Raw genomic sequence first — 22,113 nt, 5'->3', positions numbered from 1 at the left:
GGTGGGGTGGGGGCGGGTGTCATGCTGGATCAGATCCCAGCACCTTAAGTGCATCTTCACTGGGAATGATTAACAAAAATCAGATCAGAGTCCTGGACCCTCAGGTCCCACTTCATTAGTGGGTCCCACCAGAACCACAAGGAGTCACGTAGATTGTATACCTGTGTGTGAGTGTGTGTGTGTGTGTGTGTGTGTGTGGAGGGAGGGGGTGAGTACATGTGTGTGTTGAACAGCTTCTCCCATCTGACTTCACGGAATGTTCTACCAATTCAAAAGAAATCACTCACACACATACTCTCTCTCTCTCACTCACACACACACCAGCAGTACTACAGAGCAGTCAGGATGAAGCAGAATGAGACCCCAGAACAACTATGGGACACACACACACACACGCCCACACACACACACACACACACACATGCGCCCACACACACACACACACACCTAGCCACACACACACACCAGCTACACAGGTAAACACCAACAAAAACAAGGATGTAGCATCATGTTAATAAACAGAATCTGGGACAGGATAACAAGGATGAAGAGGAGGATGATAACTTGGTCGCTGTTGCTGCAGCGGCTGCTTTTCCCTTATGTTGGTTACACCTTTTTTACTCAGAGACTCTTTGTTGGAGGGAGGAGGAGGACAGGTGTGGCAGGAGGGCTGAGGGGCAGGTCGCTGGTGGGGGTGGGAGTACTGGTCTTGGTAGAGGTCTGGACTCTTAGAACTGTTGGGCCAGCAGCTCACAGAGACGCCTGGACACAGAGTCCTTACTGCAGCGCAGAGTCAGACGGTACATCTGTGGAACCCACACACACAAACACAAACACAAACACAAACACACACACAAAAACATGTAAATTAAAAGCTGTCAGAGTGAAGGGAAAACATGAACACTGACTGAGGTCCTGTATTTTGGAAAGAAGACCAGCAGCAACTCAACAGGACCCTAATCCTCATGAGACTGAATGAAATGTGGGCCCAGGTCAGGGTCTGGGGACCTGTGCTGCTCTCAGACAGAGAAACGTTACAGCCACAGTGATCAGGTTTGTGTTCAGGCACCAAAACTAGTCCACATGTAGTACCTGGTTTCATAAGTGGAGCAGGTTTAAAAATAGTCTCAGTCCAGTTCCAGAGGACAGACAGTAAGAGGATCCATCCTCTGATGATAAACAGAGGAAGGAGATGACATGGTTCTCCTCTAGGTAGGGATGTCACGAGACCAGAATTTGGTAGTTGGTACCAACACCTTTGAAATTCCGCTATTATCGATACCAAATTCAATACCACAGCAAAAAATAGAAAACAACTGAAGTTGACTGAGTTGTTGTGCATGCACACGCACACTTCTTTATAGTCAGTGTACAGCAGCAGTTTAAACTGACTGAAAAGGTGACAGACCAGTGGTCTGACAATATTCATTAAAAAGCAAGTGTTATATTCTGACAGACTGAACAGTGATGACTGTAGATGCTAATGTTGTGAGGTCCCTGCTCACATTAGGAGCTGTCACTATGTTAGCCATTAAAAGCTAGTGTTAGCCTAAGCAAGATAGCGTTAGCTTACACAAGCAAACATAGCATCTGTGAACATTGTGTGTGGAGCGTTGTTACAACAGATGTCAGTTGTCACAGTTCACAAACAGTAACATTTCCGACATGAACATGTTGACGACATGTTGATATAAAATGAACAACCGAAACACTGATCACAGATCTGATGTCTGTCTCTGAGCTGTTTCCTCCTGTGACGCAGTTTACATACCGACTGTTGGTTGTCTAGAACTTGTCCCTGATGACCTGTGTCAAATACATAATATCTATATACACCAGTCTCAGAGTGAATATGTTGCTGCGCCTACGACATTGGTAGTCTTTTTTATACTGCCATCATCAGTTCTGGAAGAATCGTATCTCTAATACCCTACTCAATGACATCTACGGTTACTTCAATACTTATGGTTCTGTAGAACAACAAGTACCATCACATGCTCAGAATTTTAGCATCGACTTGCTACCGAAGTATTGGTTCTCATGACATCCCTACCTCCAGGTGTAATGACAGAGCTGTTCCTGGTTCACTGACAGTGTTAAACCATATGTTTAGTTTGAAGTGATGGTAAATAGAAGCTGAGCTGAGCTCTACCTGTGCCTGGGCGTTTGGCTCCAGTCTCAGCAGACAGCCAACCTGCTGGCCCTTGGTCTGGATCACTCCAGCACACACATAGTTCTCTGGGTTTGGATCGACGTTGTCCAGCAGGGCCGTTCCTAGTCCAAGCAGCTACACACACACACACACACACACACGCACGCACACACGCACAACAAAGGATGAAGGAGACACTTCAAGGTGAACATGTCTGAACCATATACCAGATGTTTTTTCTTTGTTTTTTAATTTTATGAACTGAAGTGACAAACATCCTGATGTTAACACAGATATACAGACACAGCCTTCACTTTCAAGACAGGTGTGTCTGAGGAGGAGGTTTGATTAGATCAGGTGACAGGTGTAGCAGGAGAATGTGACATACCTTAGCCTTCAGGACTTCAGTGTCCATGCTGTGGTTGGCCTTGAAGATCTTCTGTGCTTCCTGCTGAGGCCTGAGGAGAGGTACACACAGACTTCAGGTTTCTGCACAGTGGGGGAGGGGTGGTGGCTGGTCTGAATGTGAACTACTGCACCTCGATGAGGTGTTGGAGGGGATGGAGGTGTGGTAGTCACTAAGGCCCTGTTCAGACCTGGTATTAAAATCTTTCTCAGGTGATCCGATCACAAGTGGTTAACTCTAAGTTCAGGTATGAACGCACCAAAGACGCATTGAGGACACATTTGAGATCCAGTCACTCAGACCACATTCAGAGGAGGTCTGGACCACATGTGGCCACATTTTTAGCAGTGTGAATGTCAGTGTGTCCTGGGCCACACTGAAGGAGCAGCTACTCTACTGAGCTGTTAATTTGCTTAACCCCCCTTCTCTCTCTCTTTCCCTCACTCACTCTTTCCCTTTTAATGTGAAGCAGTATCACCAGTAGAGACTGGGTTTCAGCTGTGAGTGAACAGCTGTGATCAGTGAACAGTAAAATCAGACTGATGAGTTCAAGTCCAGACAGGAAAGAGGAGTAAAACTGAACAGATAGAAGCTACAGACAGAGAGATAGAAGCTACAGACAGACAGATAGAAGCTACAGAAAGACAAACACAGTTGGACAAACAGGGGGTTGGTCTCTGACAAACAAAAACAGGAAATTGTACTGACAACACACACAGACTTACTGGCTGAGCTGTTTCCAGCGCTGGAAGAAGTCATGTGAAGTCATCTCAGTTGGCTGGAAGAACTTGTTGATGGTGACAGGCAGTTTGAGGGTAAGGTTCTGCAGAGCCCCTCCATACCTGAACATCACGCGCACACACAGACACAGACACACAGACACACACACACACACACACACACACACACACACACACACACACACACACACACACACACACACACCTCAGATTAAGACATTGAGAAAGTGACACCAAGTTGTGAAGGAGACCTGCAGACTATCAGTGAGTCTGAATCCCACCACAGGTCTTGGGTTGGTTGTATAGACTCACCTGAACTTGATGTTGAGCAGGGGGGCGTCAGAGAAGTCAGTCAGACACTCGATGTTGAGGACCTGCTGGATCTGGGCTCCACCCTCCACCAGTGGTTCCACTGGTTTGGTCTGAACGTTGAGCTGTGGCCGGTTGTCAAGGACCATGACATCACACACACTGACCTCAGCTCCAGCATTATGATACTTTATAAGGTCTTCAGGTGTTTGTACTCTCTACTATTGCATAAGATTCACAGTAGAGCTGGGTGATACAGCCAAAATTGTCATCAATAATTATCAATATCTTTTTCCATCATGGAGCCTGTGAGTTGTTTCTTCAGATGTAGCAGATGTTGGTCATGAATGATGACATGTTGTGTAAGTGTGGAAGCAGCTCAGCTAATAAAATGTTTTTGTTGTTTTCCCACTCTTGGGCAGACGGTTTTCAGACTTAAAGAAACTGCCACACCTGTTCTTTATGTTCACTGTCGTTTCCTCATTAGGGAAATCAACCTAAGACAAAGTGCCATGTAACAAATAAAGGAGCTGTATCTAAGTTTTGCTATTGCTACAAAGCTAACATCAGCATTGACAGCTGTTTACTTACCAGTCTCACCAAGAGCTTCAGTTGTCGTTATGTTATAATACGTCCTCTGTGCAGCTACTTCTTCAGGGCAGACTGGACAGTACCTCAGTCTTAGAAAGTGGCGAGACAGTCCAAATGGACAGGAGCTAGCTGGTTAGCATGCTAACTTCAGTCGCAGAACAGATGTGATAGAGACAAGAGTTAACATAGGTGTTTCTTTCCACCTCAGAAGACAGCTGTTGGTGAGTAAAGGAATCAAGTTTGATGCTGAACTCACGTTTCTTCTTGACTGGTTAGTAAACAACTGCTAATGCTAATGTTAGCTATGTAGCGATAGCAAAACTTACAAATAGCCCCTTCAAAGAGACTTCATCAGTACAACTCACTTTTCTCAGAATTCAAGGCTGTCTACTTCAGAGACACTGTTGACTCATTTATGTAATATGTATAAAATGTTTGAATTATAAAGTAATATAAAGTTTTTCTAACTGGATTTGTCTCTTAAATTCCCTGGAAATAAAAGGACAAGGTGCTGAAGTTGAGCTTACATTTCTCATACAGACAATATGATGATAGAGGTGATGGTGTTGATTGCTTTGAAATGACTGAATACCTGACTGTGTCCCAGTTCTCCCAATTAAAGCTCTGGTGGCTTCAGAACACACAGAAACAGAAAGGATATGAGACTGCAGCTCCCCAGGACAGTTGACTGTGGTGGTGAAACTGGCAAACTGCACTGATGTCTTATTACCATAGAACAGGTACATTCTCCCTGAAAGACAGACACAGCATGTCATTTCTTACATTAACATGTCAAACATGTCTGACCAGCAGCCTGCACCTAGAACACAAATCAGAGGTTGATCCAGCTCTTTGGGCTTAACTCAGGGGTTCCTGTATCAGGAAGCTGGCTGACTGTTAATCAGGTAGATCCCCATGATAATCAGGGTAGATCTCTATGATAACTATGGGAGGTCACCATGGTAACCAGGGGAGATCTCCATGGTAATTAGGAGAGATCACCATGGTTACCAGGGGAGATCTCCATGGTAACAGGACAGATCATCATGGTAACCAGGGTAAACCACCATAGTAACTAGGAGAGATCACCATAGTAACCTATGAGGCACAGCTCAGAGGATAAGATCAAAACTTGTCAACAGCCCAACTATTTATCAATCAGATCACTTTAATAGCTGAGTCAACATTCCTACAGGATCCTGACAGGAACTAAAGAGTTTACAGTAAAGTGATCAATAATAAATGATCAATAGATGTGTTGATCAGTGGAGTTCTTTGGTGTTTGACTCTTTCCCTGTGTCCCTCTGGTTTTAAAACAGAGCTTCTAACAAACAGAGGTGTATCTCCCCCCACCCAGCAGTAATTTCACAGGGTCTGATTATGGATAAGATCTAGTCCTAAATCACCAGACCAGCAGATGACTGTGTCCACCAAGTAACAACCAACACCACAGAACACAGCCATTTACCAATGAACAACAAAAACACCGGCCTTGCTCATTTACAATCAAATACCAAACCAAGGCCACATGTACCTGTATTCCACCAGGCCCTGTCCTTTTGATGATAAATGATTTAAACAACGCCCGCGTGTCGACAAACGCCACAAGGTGGTGTGGAGAACTCACCCAGATTCTGACGGTACTCTGACTTGATGCCGATCTGTAGGAGCTGGTTCTCAAACAGAACCCCGTTGTTCTTGCAAACAAACCTGCAGGATGGAGGCATTTAAAGGTTAAACACTGAGAGGTCACTGTGACAGTCGCTCTGCTCTCATATCTGGAAACACCTGAATGAACAATATTAAAACATCTAATAGCAATAATTTACCAATAGAGGCTCAGTAGAGTTTGTTCTTGTCTGAACAGGTCTGTGTCTCCCAGTGTAACTTTGATCAGGTGACTTTACTTTGACTTTTTCCACAGTATCACTGATAATCAAACATAAATAGTGAAGTAGCTCAGGACCAACACAAATAAAATGTTTGGTACAAATCTTTGGAGTTAAGAGACATTTAGTCCATTGTCCTGAAAAAGGAGACAAAGTCTCTGGTTAACATTTAAATTAATTACTGTAACTGAAGGAGCAGAGTCTAATGTTACACAACTACTGACCTCCATGCTGCGGTCTGACCCAGTTATGTTATGTTACTATGGGTCACTCAGGGTCATGCTTGGATAAATTTACTTGAATGTTTTTGGCAGACAGGAAGTCAGCCTTTGGATTTTTTTGGGGATTTCGTGCATCAATTTTCATTTTATGTTTCTTATTTTGACACGTCGTCAAACACTTCCTGTAGCAGCCATGCAGAGCTGCAGCTAGGCAAACACATGAAAAACTTACACACAGAGAAAAGCCTTACTTGTTAAGAAGTTCGTCTGCCTCAGACAGAGGAGGAGCAGGATCCTCAGAGGGAGGAGCAGAGCTGAGAGACCACAGGACAGCACAGGGATGAAGAGACAACCCAAAGGGCAGAGGAGAGATGATACAGACAGACAGGAGGGATGATACAGACAGTAGGACAGAGGAAGGATGATACAGACAGACAGGAGGGATGATACAGACAGTAGGACAGAGGAGGGATGATACAGACAGACAGGAGGGATGATACAGACAGTAGGACAGAAGAGGAGTGACACAGACAGACAGCGAGGGATGATGCAGACAGCAGGACAGAGGAGGGGTGATACAGACAGACAGAGGAGTGAATGACAGAGCAGATATGGGAGGAGATCCATTCAACACAGTCCAGTGACAGTGTGATAGAGATTGGTTAAAGAAAACACCAGAGAAGAAGAAGAAAGGAGGATAAAAGGATAAAATGCAGGGGTTGTTAGTAAAAGCAGTTTGTACAAAGATGATATCATTACACAATGAACAGGTATGTGCTGAGTAGTTTTACTGTTTCCAGTGCACTCAGCATGTATATGGACAGTTTATGTTGTTCTTGTTCTGTACTCAAGCACACTGAATAAGAAATGAAACAATATCCATGAGGGTAAAGTGCAGACTTCTACCTCTGATTTCAGTGTTTACATCCACACTAGGTGAACAATGCAATGCTGAAAACCTGACAGGCAGCAGGACTCTGCAGTCAGCACTTTAACCCCAGTCAGTGGTTCATTTCAAGTCCTCTGTGCTGGGCAACAGAACATTATTGACTGTCCACATGCAGACGGACTGCACTCTACTTCAGCCACTGTTTACATGTTTAAAAGCACATATGTAGTCTTCACATGAAGCTTGATGCCATGAACATTTTTCTGAAAAATGTTTGTGTGTAAACTGTATTTACTCCACTTCACAACAGCTGCTGTCCCTGAGACCTTGTTTTAGGTTAAAAGTTTGCAGCTGTATATTTGATGGACGGTTGCAATGTATTTACAGCTCATGAGGTATGTGAAATGTGGGGTGGGAGGAAGGGCCTCTCTGATCTGAACCCAAGTGGTGTTTTGTTGTTGGACTTCTTGTTAGCCATGGATTGGCCATAACAAACACCATGTTCGAGCATGAAGTGGCTCATAAGTGTACTTGGTACCAGAACACCTTAGGCCTAAAATCAATGATGTGGTTGTATCATCATATCTGCAGCCCTATGTATTGGACACTGTGAGTTGGATCAGATGGCGGGGTAAGGGCCAAAGAGACCTGGCAAACCCAAACAAGCAGCAAGGGTGAACTGGGAATGTCTGGCCGAGACCCCCTGTCTGTGGGGTCTTCAACTTCCACTTACAGAACAGCTTGTGCAAGGAGTGCAAGAGGGGGAGGCTATGGAGAAGGACTTGGCAAACTCTGGCAAACCATCCGGCACCTCAGGAAGGGGAAGCAGAGTTTTGCCAGGCTGTTTTCAGCAGGGGGGAGAAGATTACACCTCCAGTGCCCTTTATGCGACAATTTAAATCTATTCTTCAAAGAAACAAACTAAAGCTAAATCCATATCATGGCTCTCATGTCTAAACTGCCTTTTACAAAATGAATGACACCGTTAGTGGGTTTATCAGAGCTTTTTCACTGAGCTGCTGCTGATGGAAGTGGGTCTGATGAGAGGGTAAAAAGCTCCACACACACCGAGTGTAGAGGTAGTTCTGTCTGTTTCTACTCAGTTCATCTGATGATAAGAAAAGACAGAACAGCTGATTGAGTTAAAGTTTCAGATCAGGCATCAGCGTATGTGTAGACTCAGGTGCTTTTATGTAAACCTACATGGCTCATGTGTAGTGTACATCAGCATCATATATTCATAAAGATTAAAAAGCCTAGAAAAAGAATGTGGCACTGTCATATTTGTATTTTTCTAGCTAATTCTGTAGGTTACTACTGGGCCCTTACTCCGAGTCACCAGAACCCTCCACCAATAGGGAATCAGAGGTCTCAGTGGGCTGTTCCAGATCTCTGTCAATGTCCAATCACGGTAGAGGACAGGAGACAGACACGCGCGCACACACACACAACACACACACACGCACACGGAAATGGAGAGAAAGGAAGGAGAGAAAAAGACGAAAGACAGTCACATACACAGCAAAGATAAAAAAGAACAGACAAGTGTAGCAGACCTGCCAACCATGAAGTTCAGTGTGCAGCACCTCCTGCTGCTCTCATGGTCACTCCTTTAGACATTGTGTGTGTGTGTGTGTGTTGTGTGTGTGTGTGTGGAGCCACACTGTCCAGCTGTGATTCTGCCTAACAGCAACTGAATGATACCAGATATCAGAGGGGTGTCCGGTACCATGGACTCTGCTGACAGCACAGCACCTGAAGCTCCACAGCACACTGGTATGTTTTCATCTAACTAGACCTACAACACACTTCTATACTTTACACAGACTCCGGAGCTCCAACAGCCATGGAAATCCTCAGTTCTCTGATGTTAAAGGTCACTTTGCTGTAATTGTTCTAACAGAACCACTTCCTCTCAACGAAACAGTCACCCTCACACACTCTCCAACTATAAACAAACCTGATCTAACAGTGCTCACCTATCCAGCTAAGATGACACAACATGTAAATGAATAAATCTGGAAGTCACTGAAAGGCAGAGCCCTCCTCCTCCTCACACCTCCAAGCTAATATGGGTCAAGCAAACAGGTCTTGTGTCAGCACAGAGACATCAGTCATACTGATCCAGCACTGGGAAAGACTCAAACCAGCCTGACTCCCAACATGTTAGAATTGGTAACTGTATGTGACCTCTGATTGGCTGACTGAGCTGTCACACAGTGTCAGTCTCCAGGTTGACAGGTCCATATCAGACAAAGATAGAGCAGAGAGAGACAGAGCCAACAGAACAACAACCAACACAGACACTTTACAGATAGTTGTACAGTCGACTAACAGCACAAACACACCACAAACACCACAACTATTTACATTTACAGCTGAAGACAGGAGACAACAGTACACGACTAAGTCAGGGTGCTTCCTCATTGAGGTCCAAGACCAGTTTAGCCCAGTCCAGTATGAGAGCCACAGTGTGAATAGTCAGTGTGTTTACATGCACTTAGGTAACCAGGTTACAGTTGGCCTTCTTCTTCATCGTCAAGGAGATGAGGAACCTGGTTTCTGTAACAACTAGAGAACTAGAGAAGGTGTTGACCTCTGGGAGGACACTGGTTTCTCTACCATGTGGACATGAAACCAGCTTCTTACACGTGTGCATGACAGGAAAAGCTGAACATGTTCTCATATTTAACAGAACAACATGTACGTCTGAGTGAAAGTGAAAGGGTATCTCTAGAAGTCTGAAGAAGATCTTTGAACATGTGACTTTCATTCAGATCTGCCTCCAAATGTGCTGGGTTCTCCCCTGCTCCCGTCCTTACTAACGTGCAGGTAAACACTCTGAGTAAAGGCAGCAGTGATGTCTGGAGCCTGTAAATATCTTACTGGATGAATATGAGCCAACATAAGCCTGATCATGTTCTGGTCCAGTCTTTATATCTCTCTTTCCTCTGGAGGAAATTCTAGCTTTATCAACTCTGTTACAGCCTCTCATACTGGACTTTGGCTTACACTGGGCTGTACATCTGCTCATCAAGAGATGACCTTTCACCTTAGGAAGCCGTCATCGTTGACGGCGGCAGAAGGTGCGGCAGGCCCTGCCTCAGAGAACACATCCACCAATAAGCTGCCAGCGCTGGCTGGAGCGGCGCCAACAGGGGCAGCGGAGCGAATCCCGAGGAGGTCCGCTGACGGTGACGGGGTGGACTGGAAGACAGAGGTACTTAAGTTACAGCTGGTGATGTGTGTATAGAGGCAGCTTGTGAATAAGGGTCAGAGAGTCTGCTTACAGCGTTAGAGGCAGCCATGGCCGCTGTGTCTGGCCCCCGGTCGGCCCCTCCATTCAACTCCCCACCCTCCCTTTTGTTGTCCTCCAGCTCTGTCACAGACACGGCACCAGGCCCCTTCTTCTTCTTCAGCTTAGCCAGGATGGACGACTCCCTCTCTGGGAAGGGAGGCATCTCCTCCAGGACAGTGGCCTGAGGGAACACAGGGGAGATTCGTGCTGTGGGTTTGGACTGAAAGTTGCCAACACCTGACTGAAAACTCACAACATCATCATCATTATCATCATCATCATCATCATCATCATCAGGACTAACCAGGACATCGGTGCTAGCAATGGAGGAAAGCTTAAGATACTCGACAGCGCGCTGCTGCAGTTCCACGTCTGAGTTGCGGATCTGGCTGTCACAGCGCAGCACCTCTTGGATGGTGGCCTTGGTCTCTGGGAATAGGTTGATAAATTTGATGTAGGCCGACAGCAGCAGGGCACGGGTCGGCACAGAGCACAGGTGGAACTTGGAGTGGAGAAGGTTGAACTGGACCAGGGGGCTGGACAACAGGACAGCAAATTTACTATTTATCATTTCCCTGATCAACTTGGTGCCTTACAGACCAAAAACCAACGTACCTGGAGCGAGGGTCACCAGCAATGAGGTTACCAAACTCTCCCAGAATGTAGCCTCCAACCTTCACCATGTTCTCGTGGCAGGCAGGGGCCTGCAGGGCCTGGGTGAGAGAGAGACTCAGTTTACCAATTTCTGATAATGACTGCGCCACACATACATTTAATCTGCCCTTAGTGGTTGTGACCTTTTCATTACTGGGATCATCACATCTTCACTACAGGTCTCAAACCTGCTTTGCTGCTGACATTATGACTCTGAGAACATGTTCAACGTCAACATTCAGTTGATTTTTTACTGGGGCTGTAATGACTCTGAAACTGAGGCTGAGACCAGGACACAAAAAACATGACAAGTATTGTCTCTTGAAAACCGTGTGTCCTCCTCAGCTAAAGACCAGCATCTTTATCACTGCTGCTGTATTTTTAGATTTCATGTAGCCGTACCTCAAAGACCGTCTTGGCGGCGTAGCCCTGCACATCGTCTCGGTTGATGACGATCTGAATGACGCGATACCACACCTCTTCACTGACATAGTCACCAGCGATGCGGATGAGGTTTAGAATGGTGTCCACGTACCAGGAGTAATCCACAGCATACTTCTCTGCGAGTATGGCCACTTTCAGCACCTTAGTGAGGACGACAGCAGATCATCAGTTTGGAAAGTCTGAAACCTGCTGAAAGTCATGCTTAAGAAAACATTAACACTGACAAACACACTTTGAGACTTTTCTCAGACTGATTTCTGATGAAACCAACTGTCTTCACCAATTCTCACATGACCTTTAGAGGAGAAAAGAAAGCAGCAGGACACCCACCATCTCCTCTCTGATGGAGTAGTCTGCCGTCTCGAGGTAACTGAGCATCTCAGCTACTATCTGCTTGGCGTTGCTGCGATCACACATGGCATAGAGCAGATCAGCTGCTCTCTGTCGCACACTCACATCCCTCTCCGTCTGCAGAGACACACAGAGAGACAGACCAGTCACTGCTACTGACCAGTAGACCACAGCTGAACATGAGGTGGAAAGGTTGGTAGGGTTGTGGTGACCGGTACAGGTCTGCTACACTTTATCATTGACAAATCAAAACACTGCTCCTGCGTGCTGAGTGACTGTGGGTCAGCATGTGAGGCTTCACCTTCAGGGCGTTGATGACAGTCTCGATGTGCGTCTTCACAGCTTCGTGGGAGAACTCGGAGCTGGCCAGAGTGCACATGCTCTCCAGAGCAAGGTAGCGCAGGTTGGTCTCTCTGTGCTGCAGAAACTGGCCCAGCTGGTTACAGGCTCGCACCAGCAGGTTTGGCTCACTGTCCAACACAAACACACAAACACAAACCAAGACTTATTTCAGAGACCTGGAACTCTGTGTCTTCACACCGTAAAAAAAGCACAACAGCTGGTCACATCAGGACTGAGTGAGACTCACTCTGAATCATAAAGTAAAGTAACATTTAAATACAGATCTAGACAGTGAATTAATGAGGGACATGACATCTATGTTTGTCATACTGAATTCATGATATCCTGCAATAATCTATATTTATCCATATCCGTATAAGTAGCACTGAGGTTAAACCAACTACAACCTACACAACTCTTGACGGGTAGTGATACTGTATACACACACCAGCACACACATATATATGTGTGTTAGGGATGTCCCGATTAAGTATTTTTGCCCCCGACCATTTAATATTGAGTATCTGCCAATACAGAGTCCTGATCCCATACTATTTTCCTCAGTGCAAACTTCAAATCTATTTTAATTATTGAAATCACTCCATTGTATATGGTTAACAACTGAATAACTGCATTGCACTAAGACAACTGAAGTAAACAAACTAAAAATATTTGATATGGCTCTTATCACAATTCCAACCAGTGCAGGTTGGTTTTCATTTGTTTCTAACAAAATAATCTTCCACAGCAATTAGCTGGTCATTGTGATCAATTCAATGATCCACTCTGTAATCTTTTTGGCCTTGGCTCTGTCTCAAGGACATCTCTCTATTTTAAAAGTATCCTCCAGTGTGTGTTGCCTCTGTGCTTCCTCGGCCTGAGTTGCCTGACTAAACTCACTGTATTCAGTTGAGTGTTTATTTTTTAGGTGTGGTTGTATTGAACGCAGCCCTGTTACTATCACCTCGCGAAAATGCTCGCATGCCAAACATTACAAGTGGCTGTTCCTTTTGCTTTCCATTGTAAAATATTTCAACACTGCAGGCAGTTTAACCTTGTCCTGCCACAAATTGTGCTCTCTGTTTACAACACCTGTGTGACAGCTGATGTAAAACAATCGGGCTTAGGTTAGGGATTAATAAAGCCAATACCGATCAGTTAAAAAATGCCTTGATCATACATATGTGCGTGTATGTGTATACACACACATATATATATATATATATATATACACACAGACACACACACATATATATATACACCTATATACATGTGTATACATACATACATAAATGCATAGATTACACACACACAGTTCACCTTCAAGGTCTTCTTTAAATAATAACTTCAACAATCATTCAAGTTCACTGAAGATGTTCCACTGCTGAGCTACTAGCTGAAACACCGTCACCGTTCACTGTGTGTCAGACTTTGTGTCTGTTGTTGTACTGCATACTCATGTTGTTGAAGGCTCACCTGTCATAGTGGATGATAAGTGAGATAGCCTCAAACAAGATGGCGTTCTTAGCGTTGGAGTGCTGGACCTTCTTGGACTTGGGGGGCTCCTGAGCCTTGTTGAGGATGGTCTCCAGACACTCTACCAGGCGGCCTTTGACAGCGCCATCCTCTGGTGGAGGGTAGCACTGCAGCAGGCGCAGCAGCTTGCAGGAGAGCCACGGCGCTGGCACAAAGTAGTAGGTGTAATCTTGCAGGTCAGTGGAGGCTGACGACACAATCTGGGGAAAGAACGAGATTCTTCTTCAGGTTTATTATGGTCAGTTAAACCTGAACCTGTTCCACACACTGCTCAACATCCTCAACACAGTGCAACTTATTATATGCAGTGTATATAATGCATCTTATTATATACAGTGTATATAATACAGCTTATTATATGCAGTGTATATAATACACTGTAATACAAAATGTAGTGTCAGAAGCATGAGAGGTCAGATTTATAATGTTTTGTAGAGCCCGACCGATATATAGGTTGGCTGATATTAGTAGATATATCAGTATCGGCACATATATTCTCCGATATGCACTGATATGAATACTTTTATTAAGAAGCACAGCACACACACACACACATATATATATATATACATATTTGCTTTTGTTTATTTTTTTATTTGTAGTTATTTATTTTTTTTTGTTATTTTATTTAATTCCCAATGAAGTTTACAGTTTCAGTGTACTGACGTCATTTTGGACAATAAAGTTTATAGTTAAACTGTAAAATATCCTGCTTTCATTACATATCTTTTTCACAAGTGTATTTGTCTTAACAGTTAAGTTGTTTTTGTTCTGTGCTGAACCACAGTCCACATTAGTCTTGGTCCTGAGCTCATCAACGGTCTACACATCTGTCTGTGAATCCCGCTTCAATACCACCAGTGTTTTCTATGAACCTCTGAGTAAAACCCAGTCACAGCTGATATCTCTGTAAAAAAAAAAAACCTTTTAATGACAGGTGTACTGCCAGTGTGGGTGTGAGTAAATGGAAATGGTAAATGGACTTGCACTTACATTGTGCTTTTCTAGTCTTACTGACCACTCAAAGCGCTCTGCCACATTCAACCATTCACTCACATTCACACACTGATGGAACAGCCATCAGGGCAACGGGGGTTCAGTATCTTGCCCAAGAATACTTCAACATGCAGCCTGGAGGAGCCGGGGATCAAACCACCGACCTTGTAATTAGTGGACGACCCGCTCTACATCCTGAGCCACAGTTGCCCCAAGTGTAAATGTATACACAATATATAAACTGTTCAATGCCTGAACACACACACACACACACACCCTGCTGAGTCGGGAAACGGCCAGGGAAACACAGGTTTTGAACTCATCTGGATTCTTCTGGCTCAGACAGGTGATGAGAGAGATGGCTGCTGTCACCACACCCTAAACCCCAGAGAGAGAGACACACATATATTTAACAGATTTAACAATTTAATTTCTTATAATTATTCCATTTAACATTCACACACATAAACATAAGCTGCATAATGTACAGGACCGATTCTGGACATGTTGGTGCTCGAGACATTTAAACTGAACTTCATTAAACCTCTGGTTAGTATCATGTTATCAACATCATCTGTACATTATAAGACTGCTGTTTCCACACACTCTGTGGCTCAATGGGTCACTCCCATACACCGTGTGGACAGAGCTTTAACACAGCACAGTGGGGTGTTTTTTAACAGCCGTCACTACTGAAGCAAAAACCTGGATTTATAGCTAGTTAATGAAATAACCTGAACTGATCCTGATCAAGATTGTTGACCAGTATGGGACATCCTGACTCTCCCTTTGTTTAAGTGTGCAAAGAACTGTTTAACATTACAGGATATGCACGATATGCAAAAAAAAGTCATATTGCAATTATTTTGGTGGGGGGGGGTTCTCTCTCACCATGTGTTGGTCGTTGAGCAGGTGCACCACGCGTGATGTCCACTCCCCCATCAGCACCAGGTCAGGAGAAGTCTTGTAGAGGCGCAGCAGACACAGAGCAGCTGACTGTTTCACACTGTCCATCGTATCCCTGTGGCGCATCAGTCACATGACCGGAGGTTAAATCACAGTTAACTATTTGGCTCCATCACTCACAGCAACACATTAGAACAGAGGTCACACTCACCCAGCAACCAGGATCCGAGGGATCTCACTTGCAAAGGCCTCGGCCATCTCACGGCTCCCTACGTTAGCGATGCAGTGAAGAGCCAGGCACATGAAGGTGGGGTTACGGCTGGACAGGTCGTTCTTGATGGCGTTGTTGATCAGACGGATTAGCTCACTGTTGCTGTTGACCAGCACTGAGATGAACAGGTAACCCTAGAGTAACAGAGGAGACCAGTTTTCAGTGGGTGACCCATGATAACATAGCTCATGATAGTCATAGTCCAGAGTATAAGGTCAAACTTATTAACTCTGATCCAACAGTCCTGTAAACACGTCCTCCCTTCATGAAGCTCCAAATGTTCAGCTCTGAGTGAAGCTATGCTAGCTGTGGCTGTTGGACTGTGTTTACACTGACAGGTTCACTCTATCTCATTAATAGAATAGGCTAACCACACACTACAGCCTAAGTATGAGGATAATCCCACATTAACCAGCAGGTGGCACCGTCACAGAACAGCTTTACCAATTATTGAGTGTGTTGGTGAAAATGAAAAGTAAAAGACTTTTAATACTCAAAGTGTCACAGTCAACATGCTTCACATCTGTGGTTAATAATCAAAAATAATTCAAACATCTTGAGAGGAGGAAGTAGGAGTTGTGCCAGTGACAGCCTGCCTCATTCACTGACTGCATGGCTTAATATGAAAGAGGTGAAGACCATCATTGACTCCAATGTTTTTACTGGGTCAATTATTAATAACCACTACATTACATTTGGTTAACAGTCTCAGATGGTCTCCACACTCGGAGGCACGGACTCTGGAGGAACTGGTTTCAGGGCTACTGCTGGTGCAGCAGTCCGCTCTCAAACCACTTGGATCCTGACTCAACATTATTCTGCAAACTCAACATTTCCTGTTCCTGAGAAAACAGTCCATCAGACGGAGTCAGGAAACAGCCACAGGGCCGAGGTAGTTCTGCTTTAGCATCTACGGCAGTTAACTGTGTCCATCTTTTACATTTCAAAAGAAGAACACTGTCATGTCAGCATCATATTAAACTTCAAATGCAGCCCAATAAAAAGCATCATGATTGTAGTTTGACTATCTGTTCATGACTCATAGGACACTCTTTTAAATCACTTTAAGATCACTCATACGAGCCACTGAGGAAAAAATCTATTTGTACTAGTTCTCACATGAAGCCTGCTGCACTTTCACTACAAATTTACCTTAAAGCTTATTACCTCCACCTAGGATGTTGTGGTTTAACCCCATCTGTTTTTTTTTTCAGCAGGATTACAGGAAAACTACTGAACCAGACTTGGTGCAGGGATGGGTCATGGACCAGAGAAGAATCCTTTAAATGTTGTTGCTTATCTGGTTAAAGATGTGGATCCAGGACGTTTCATTACTTTCCTCAACACTAGGATAGAACATTTTTCTACATTTCCATCAGTTTCTCAGGGAACATTGGGCCTCATTCACCAACATCTTCTTAAGTATTTTCTTAAATTCTTTCTTAAGTTGTTCTTAAGAAAGTTCTTTTTACGGTTGGATACAAGTACTCGGGTATTCGTTGTTGACGTCATTATTCAAGTAGCGTTTCACTATTTGCACATGTGTTGCTTTTGGCTACAATAGTTCAACTCGGTTGGCGTTACGTGCACCATGGCAGTCATGACCAGGAAAAGTGATGTCTGGAAATACTTTGATAAAAAAAGACAACAATGACATGCAGTGCAAGATACGTGGTGTTAAACTTATTATCATGTTCTCTGACAGCCAATCAGTTGGCTTGGTCGGAGAGGTCCGTGTCCGACTGGAAACACAAGCTTAATATTGATCTGATTGATTATTGATTGTGATGATTATTTGGCCATGGTGGAGGTCTACAATCTGGTAGTGGTCTATCTGTGCTGCCATTTACAGACTCAAAACTCACAGTAAGTGAACCATGAACCAATAGTTTAGACATGAAACCCAGTCAGGGTCAGGTAGGGTACAAGATCACTGTATGTATTAGAACAACACTGTGTAGTAGCTGATATCTAGCATGATACTTTGTAACTGAGGCCAGTGCGCGGCTGATGACACACAGGTCATTGATTTCTAGTTGTGTCAACACTGAGTCAGAAACCTTAGTTCTGATGCGAATCAACAGAGGGTCTGATATACTGGTCTGTCTAAAGTCCTGGTTCAGATTCTTCAGTCCCCCAGACATGAACTCCAATATTCTTTAACACCTCATCTACTTGTTAAAGTAATCCCTTCAAGCATCTCTGGTTAGTGACTGGTCAGGTGTCTGTGGTTTGTTGCTTCATTTTTTTTCTTTACATTTTTTTTTTTTTTAATATACACATTCGAGATTAACTGTAGTCACGTCTTGTCATAATTACAATTTATTGAAAAGGGGGGGGGGGGAACACATCATTCACAAATCAAATGTGTTGGAGTGAACTGGAACTGGAAAACTCTGGCACAGCTACAAACTCCATCAAAGCTTTAAACACACAGCACAGCCAGTGGAAGACTTACGATCTGTTTCTCTGTGTACTTGTTGGAGCTCAGCAGGTTGACTGCCTCCATGTGTCCAAAGTCAATGTCATGGCCGAGCAGGAAGATGAAGAGCAGCTTGCAAACATACTTCTTCTTGCTGTAGCCGTCCAGAGCCTTGTCCCCTTTAAACTTGGAGCGGATGTTAGCAAGCTCTTTGTTGATCCGTTTGATCTCAGCTTCCTTGCTCTTACCTGATGAGGGAAAGGAAGCAGTTCAGTGTCAGCATTTAAAACATGAACAGGTTGGACCTGGCTGTAAACAGTGTTCAGGTTTTTAAGGTCGCCATCTCTTTGATCATCTTCTAGATGTTGTGGGACAATATACGGTGCATTTGTCTGACTGATTTTATTGTAGCTCCACAGCTGTGCTACAAAATCCCCAGATCTTCTCACAGCTTCATCCAGTGTGTGTTAGTAAATTAGTTAAGTCAACCAGTGTGAGTGTCTGAGTTCTGACACCCAGGTTGGATAAAGACAAGGATTCAGTAACTCCAGGGCCAACAAATCTGCTACATCTTTTCCCTGGCCCCACCACTTCTGACCAGTAACGAGCAGTTGACACTGAAATAAGTTTGATTCAATAAAGGAAGCATGGTGCATTTATTTCTTAACCCAGGGGCACAGCAGCTCCTTAGTGTGATGTATGGGTTAGGGTTAGCACCATATTGTCCTGTCGGATTAAAGCATCTCAGCTGCATCAATATCTAAACTGCAAACACTCATTTGTGTTTCTATACCCAGCAACATACATGTCTCAGATGCTCTTTACAGCAACAAGCACCAACACATATCTGAAATCTGTGTCTGCATCTGTAATCTCTATCTGTACTGCAATCTCTATCTATAATCTGTATCTGTAATCTCCCTCATTATCAGTATTAGTAATCTCTCTCTGTATATGTATTTTATTTACAGTACTTCAACCATATTAAAGACACCATACAGTCTCAGTGTGGGGTTTTTCACTCTCAAAGCTAATGTGTAATTAAAGGTTTGAGTATAAGACGTCAGTGATTATTAGTTTAATTGATGAGAGTGAGGAGAGAAGAAGAACTCCACTACCACCAGATAGGCGGCCATTTTAATCAGGCTCACAACAGACAGTCCACTTCTGTCAGTGAGACAGCAGGTGAAGGCTTAGCACACTCACTGTAGAAAGGCAATGACTACATCTTATGAGCTTCCATCTGAAGAGGCTAGCTCACTAGAATATGTACAACTGTCAGGGATTGATGCTACACCTGTGCAGCTGTGTATTTTGTTTTGACATAGGACATAGTACCACAGACTTGAGTTCCACTGTTTTGTTTTTTTAGACATCCATATAAGAGTATTACAACAGAGGAAATACAACCTCAAATACAGAACATAGAGCAGGTAACAGCAGTGTTTCCGCTAGTAACACCTCTGCATGGCGACACGCCACGCAAAAATCTTTGCCGCTGTGGCAAACAAACAAACATATAAATAAATAAATAAAAATAAAAAATCTAACAAAAACGCCTTGGGGCTCCCCCGTGCACGTACTACGGAATTCAGACGCATCTTTCTCCTCGCGCTCTTAAAAGGCTGGGTTGGCTTTCGTTTCAGTAGCTAGCATACTATACTTTGTTAGCTACACCCTTTATGGCTGGCTAAAGTAACTTGACTACGGGCACACACTTACTGCGCCAACACACTAGTAGGCTACTTCTCTTACACCCCAGGAGAGATTCCCCTCCCACAACAAACCCGCTACTTAAACTGAGTCATATTCCACAGGTGCAGTTAGGCTGTTGTTACGTTGTTGAGTGAAGCACTGAAGACAGACAGCTTAAGACTTATTATAGCAACCGCTAAAAAAAAACATAGTTGTGTTCTCTCACTGAAAAATAACTACCCTATATTTAAGCAATATGACACGAGTTACAGTGAAGTTGGTAGAGGATGTAACCACGGCTGTGATTCAGCCGTAGGCGCGACTTGAGAATATTTGTGCACATTCATTTTTACACTCACCTGTCTTCACGTTGTATGTTCCCCCTACTCCAGTAGTAGGCAACTGGTGGCCCGAAGGCCAAAACTGGCCCGCCAGCAATAATATCTGGCCTGCCACATTATTTTGATAATCAGATTTTTCTTTATCTCTTTCTCAGATTAAATCGAAGGCAACTGGACTTGTATTTGTCTGTGGAAGACGTTTCGCCTCTTATCCAAGCGGCTTCATCAGTTCTTATGTATTGGTCTCTCTAGTCCGCACTAGTCTGACCAAGAAAGTGGAGTAGTCTTGGTCAGACTAGTGCGGACTAGAGAGACCAATACATAAGAACTGATGAAGCCGCTTGGATAAGAGGCGAAACGTCTTCCACAGACAAATACAAGTCCAGTTGCCTTCGATTTAATCTGAGAAAGAGATAACTATGACCTGGACGAATGAGAACTTACACAGACAGATTTTTCTTTAAATCTTACAATATGGAACTGACAGTCTCACGTTAAGCTATAGCTAATGTCGAAATAGAGAATCTACCCCTACCGTCAGATGCTTATTATACCTTTATCCATGTTGAAAGTGAATGATAGACACTGTCAGTCACATCAGGCGTTAGGCCTGGTTCTACAATATTACTCCGTCATGGCAGCAACAGTTCATTTTTGTCAACAAAATAAAGACGCAAGAAAGTTCATTTTTTCCTGCAATGCTTTAGTTCAAACGATTGTGAGCTTTTATTATGAAGAGTTCTGAGGGGATGTTGTTTAACAAAAAGAAAAACATGTAGGCTACAAATTAACAATGGTCTGATGTCTTTTTTTCTCCTCCCAAGGCAATAACACCCGTGCGTCGCCCACCAACAACCCCTGTCATGCCCCACGCTAAACCTCTTGATCCACAGGAAACACTGAGTATGTGTCACACAACCACAGCAAACCTGGCTGACAGAAAATTGTTAAAAAGCTAAACTGAGGGGCTGTCTGTATGAACCCTGACTGTTCAGCACCCACTCCCAGATCAGCCCCTCTTCCTTACTCCAGCATCACCAGTGATTCCACACCAAGGGGCAACCTCCGAGGCTGGAAATGAGGCCAATACTGCAGTAACAAAACCTACAGTTCCTCTTATAACCACTAGAGTCTGGCTCCAACAGTGACAGTTTGAGTGACAGGAGTGTATGCTTTCCACAGACAGGCATGCACCAAAGTCTCAGCTCCACACATGCCCCACCTCTTTGTCCATTTTTGGATTAGCTGGGAGTTAGGGGTGGAGTCAGGCTCTGCCAAAATGGCAACAGTGGAAGAGCTCACTCTGAGCTTCGAAACTGCTCCTTCAGAAACGTGTGGGTGATGTCACAGAGGCTACGTCCATCTTTATTTACAGTCTACACCAGCACACCAGCAGAAACAGGGACGACAGAGGATGGGATAAATGACAGTGAATCTATGTTCCTACTTTAAACCTCACTGTTGCTTTAATGTCAAGACTGTCATTTATTTTATTATTTATTATTAGTGGAGCACCCTGGTGGGTGAATAGTTACAGCAAACAACCACAAAGTCCATGGTTCAAGTCCAGCTGGGACCTTTGTTGTATTTTCACATCCCTCTCTCTTTCTTTCCTTGTTTCCTGTTTGCTCAATGTGTTGATGGGAGGGGGGGGGGGGGG

At 44.1% G+C, this 22,113-nt stretch overlaps 1 protein-coding gene across 3 annotated transcripts in view; it reads right to left on the bottom strand.

Moving 5' to 3' along the window:
• Window positions 1–495: 495 nt before the first annotated feature.
• Window positions 496–22,113, bottom strand: part of ap2a1 (adaptor related protein complex 2 subunit alpha 1) — a 24,980-nt gene continuing 3,362 nt past the window's right edge. Inside the window, exons 2-22 of one of the 3 annotated variants that reach the window (XM_023407093.2) lie at window positions 18,454–18,665; window positions 15,936–16,129; window positions 15,710–15,839; window positions 15,095–15,196; window positions 13,763–14,022; window positions 12,246–12,414; window positions 11,924–12,061; window positions 11,552–11,734; window positions 11,111–11,208; window positions 10,800–11,031; window positions 10,488–10,676; window positions 10,250–10,404; window positions 8,527–8,589; window positions 6,560–6,622; window positions 5,826–5,908; window positions 4,860–4,949; window positions 3,611–3,734; window positions 3,284–3,400; window positions 2,541–2,610; window positions 2,153–2,287; window positions 496–806 (exon numbers count right to left, since the gene is read on the bottom strand). In XM_023407093.2, coding sequence (XP_023262861.1) covers window positions 729–806; window positions 2,153–2,287; window positions 2,541–2,610; window positions 3,284–3,400; window positions 3,611–3,734; window positions 4,860–4,949; window positions 5,826–5,908; window positions 6,560–6,622; window positions 8,527–8,589; window positions 10,250–10,404; window positions 10,488–10,676; window positions 10,800–11,031; window positions 11,111–11,208; window positions 11,552–11,734; window positions 11,924–12,061; window positions 12,246–12,414; window positions 13,763–14,022; window positions 15,095–15,196; window positions 15,710–15,839; window positions 15,936–16,129; window positions 18,454–18,665 — 2,885 coding nt within the window. In that variant the 3' untranslated portion in view covers window positions 496–728. Of the gene's footprint in view, window positions 807–2,152; window positions 2,288–2,540; window positions 2,611–3,283; window positions 3,401–3,610; window positions 3,735–3,770; window positions 4,950–5,825; window positions 5,909–6,559; window positions 6,623–8,526; window positions 8,590–10,249; window positions 10,405–10,487; window positions 10,677–10,799; window positions 11,032–11,110; window positions 11,209–11,551; window positions 11,735–11,923; window positions 12,062–12,245; window positions 12,415–13,762; window positions 14,023–15,094; window positions 15,197–15,709; window positions 15,840–15,935; window positions 16,130–18,453; window positions 18,666–22,113 lie in introns of those variants that run through there. The other 2 variants (XM_023407095.2, XM_023407097.2) reach the window with 2 other exon arrangements.

Source organism: Seriola lalandi, unplaced genomic scaffold (assembly GCF_002814215.2).
Source record: "Seriola lalandi dorsalis isolate HSWRI2012SDOR001 ecotype SW California unplaced genomic scaffold, Sedor1 jcf7180002054327, whole genome shotgun sequence".
Taxonomy (NCBI): domain Eukaryota; kingdom Metazoa; phylum Chordata; class Actinopteri; order Carangiformes; family Carangidae; genus Seriola; species Seriola lalandi.
The sequence above is the reverse complement of the archived record's forward strand: the minus strand, read 5'-3'. Positions and strand labels throughout refer to the sequence as shown.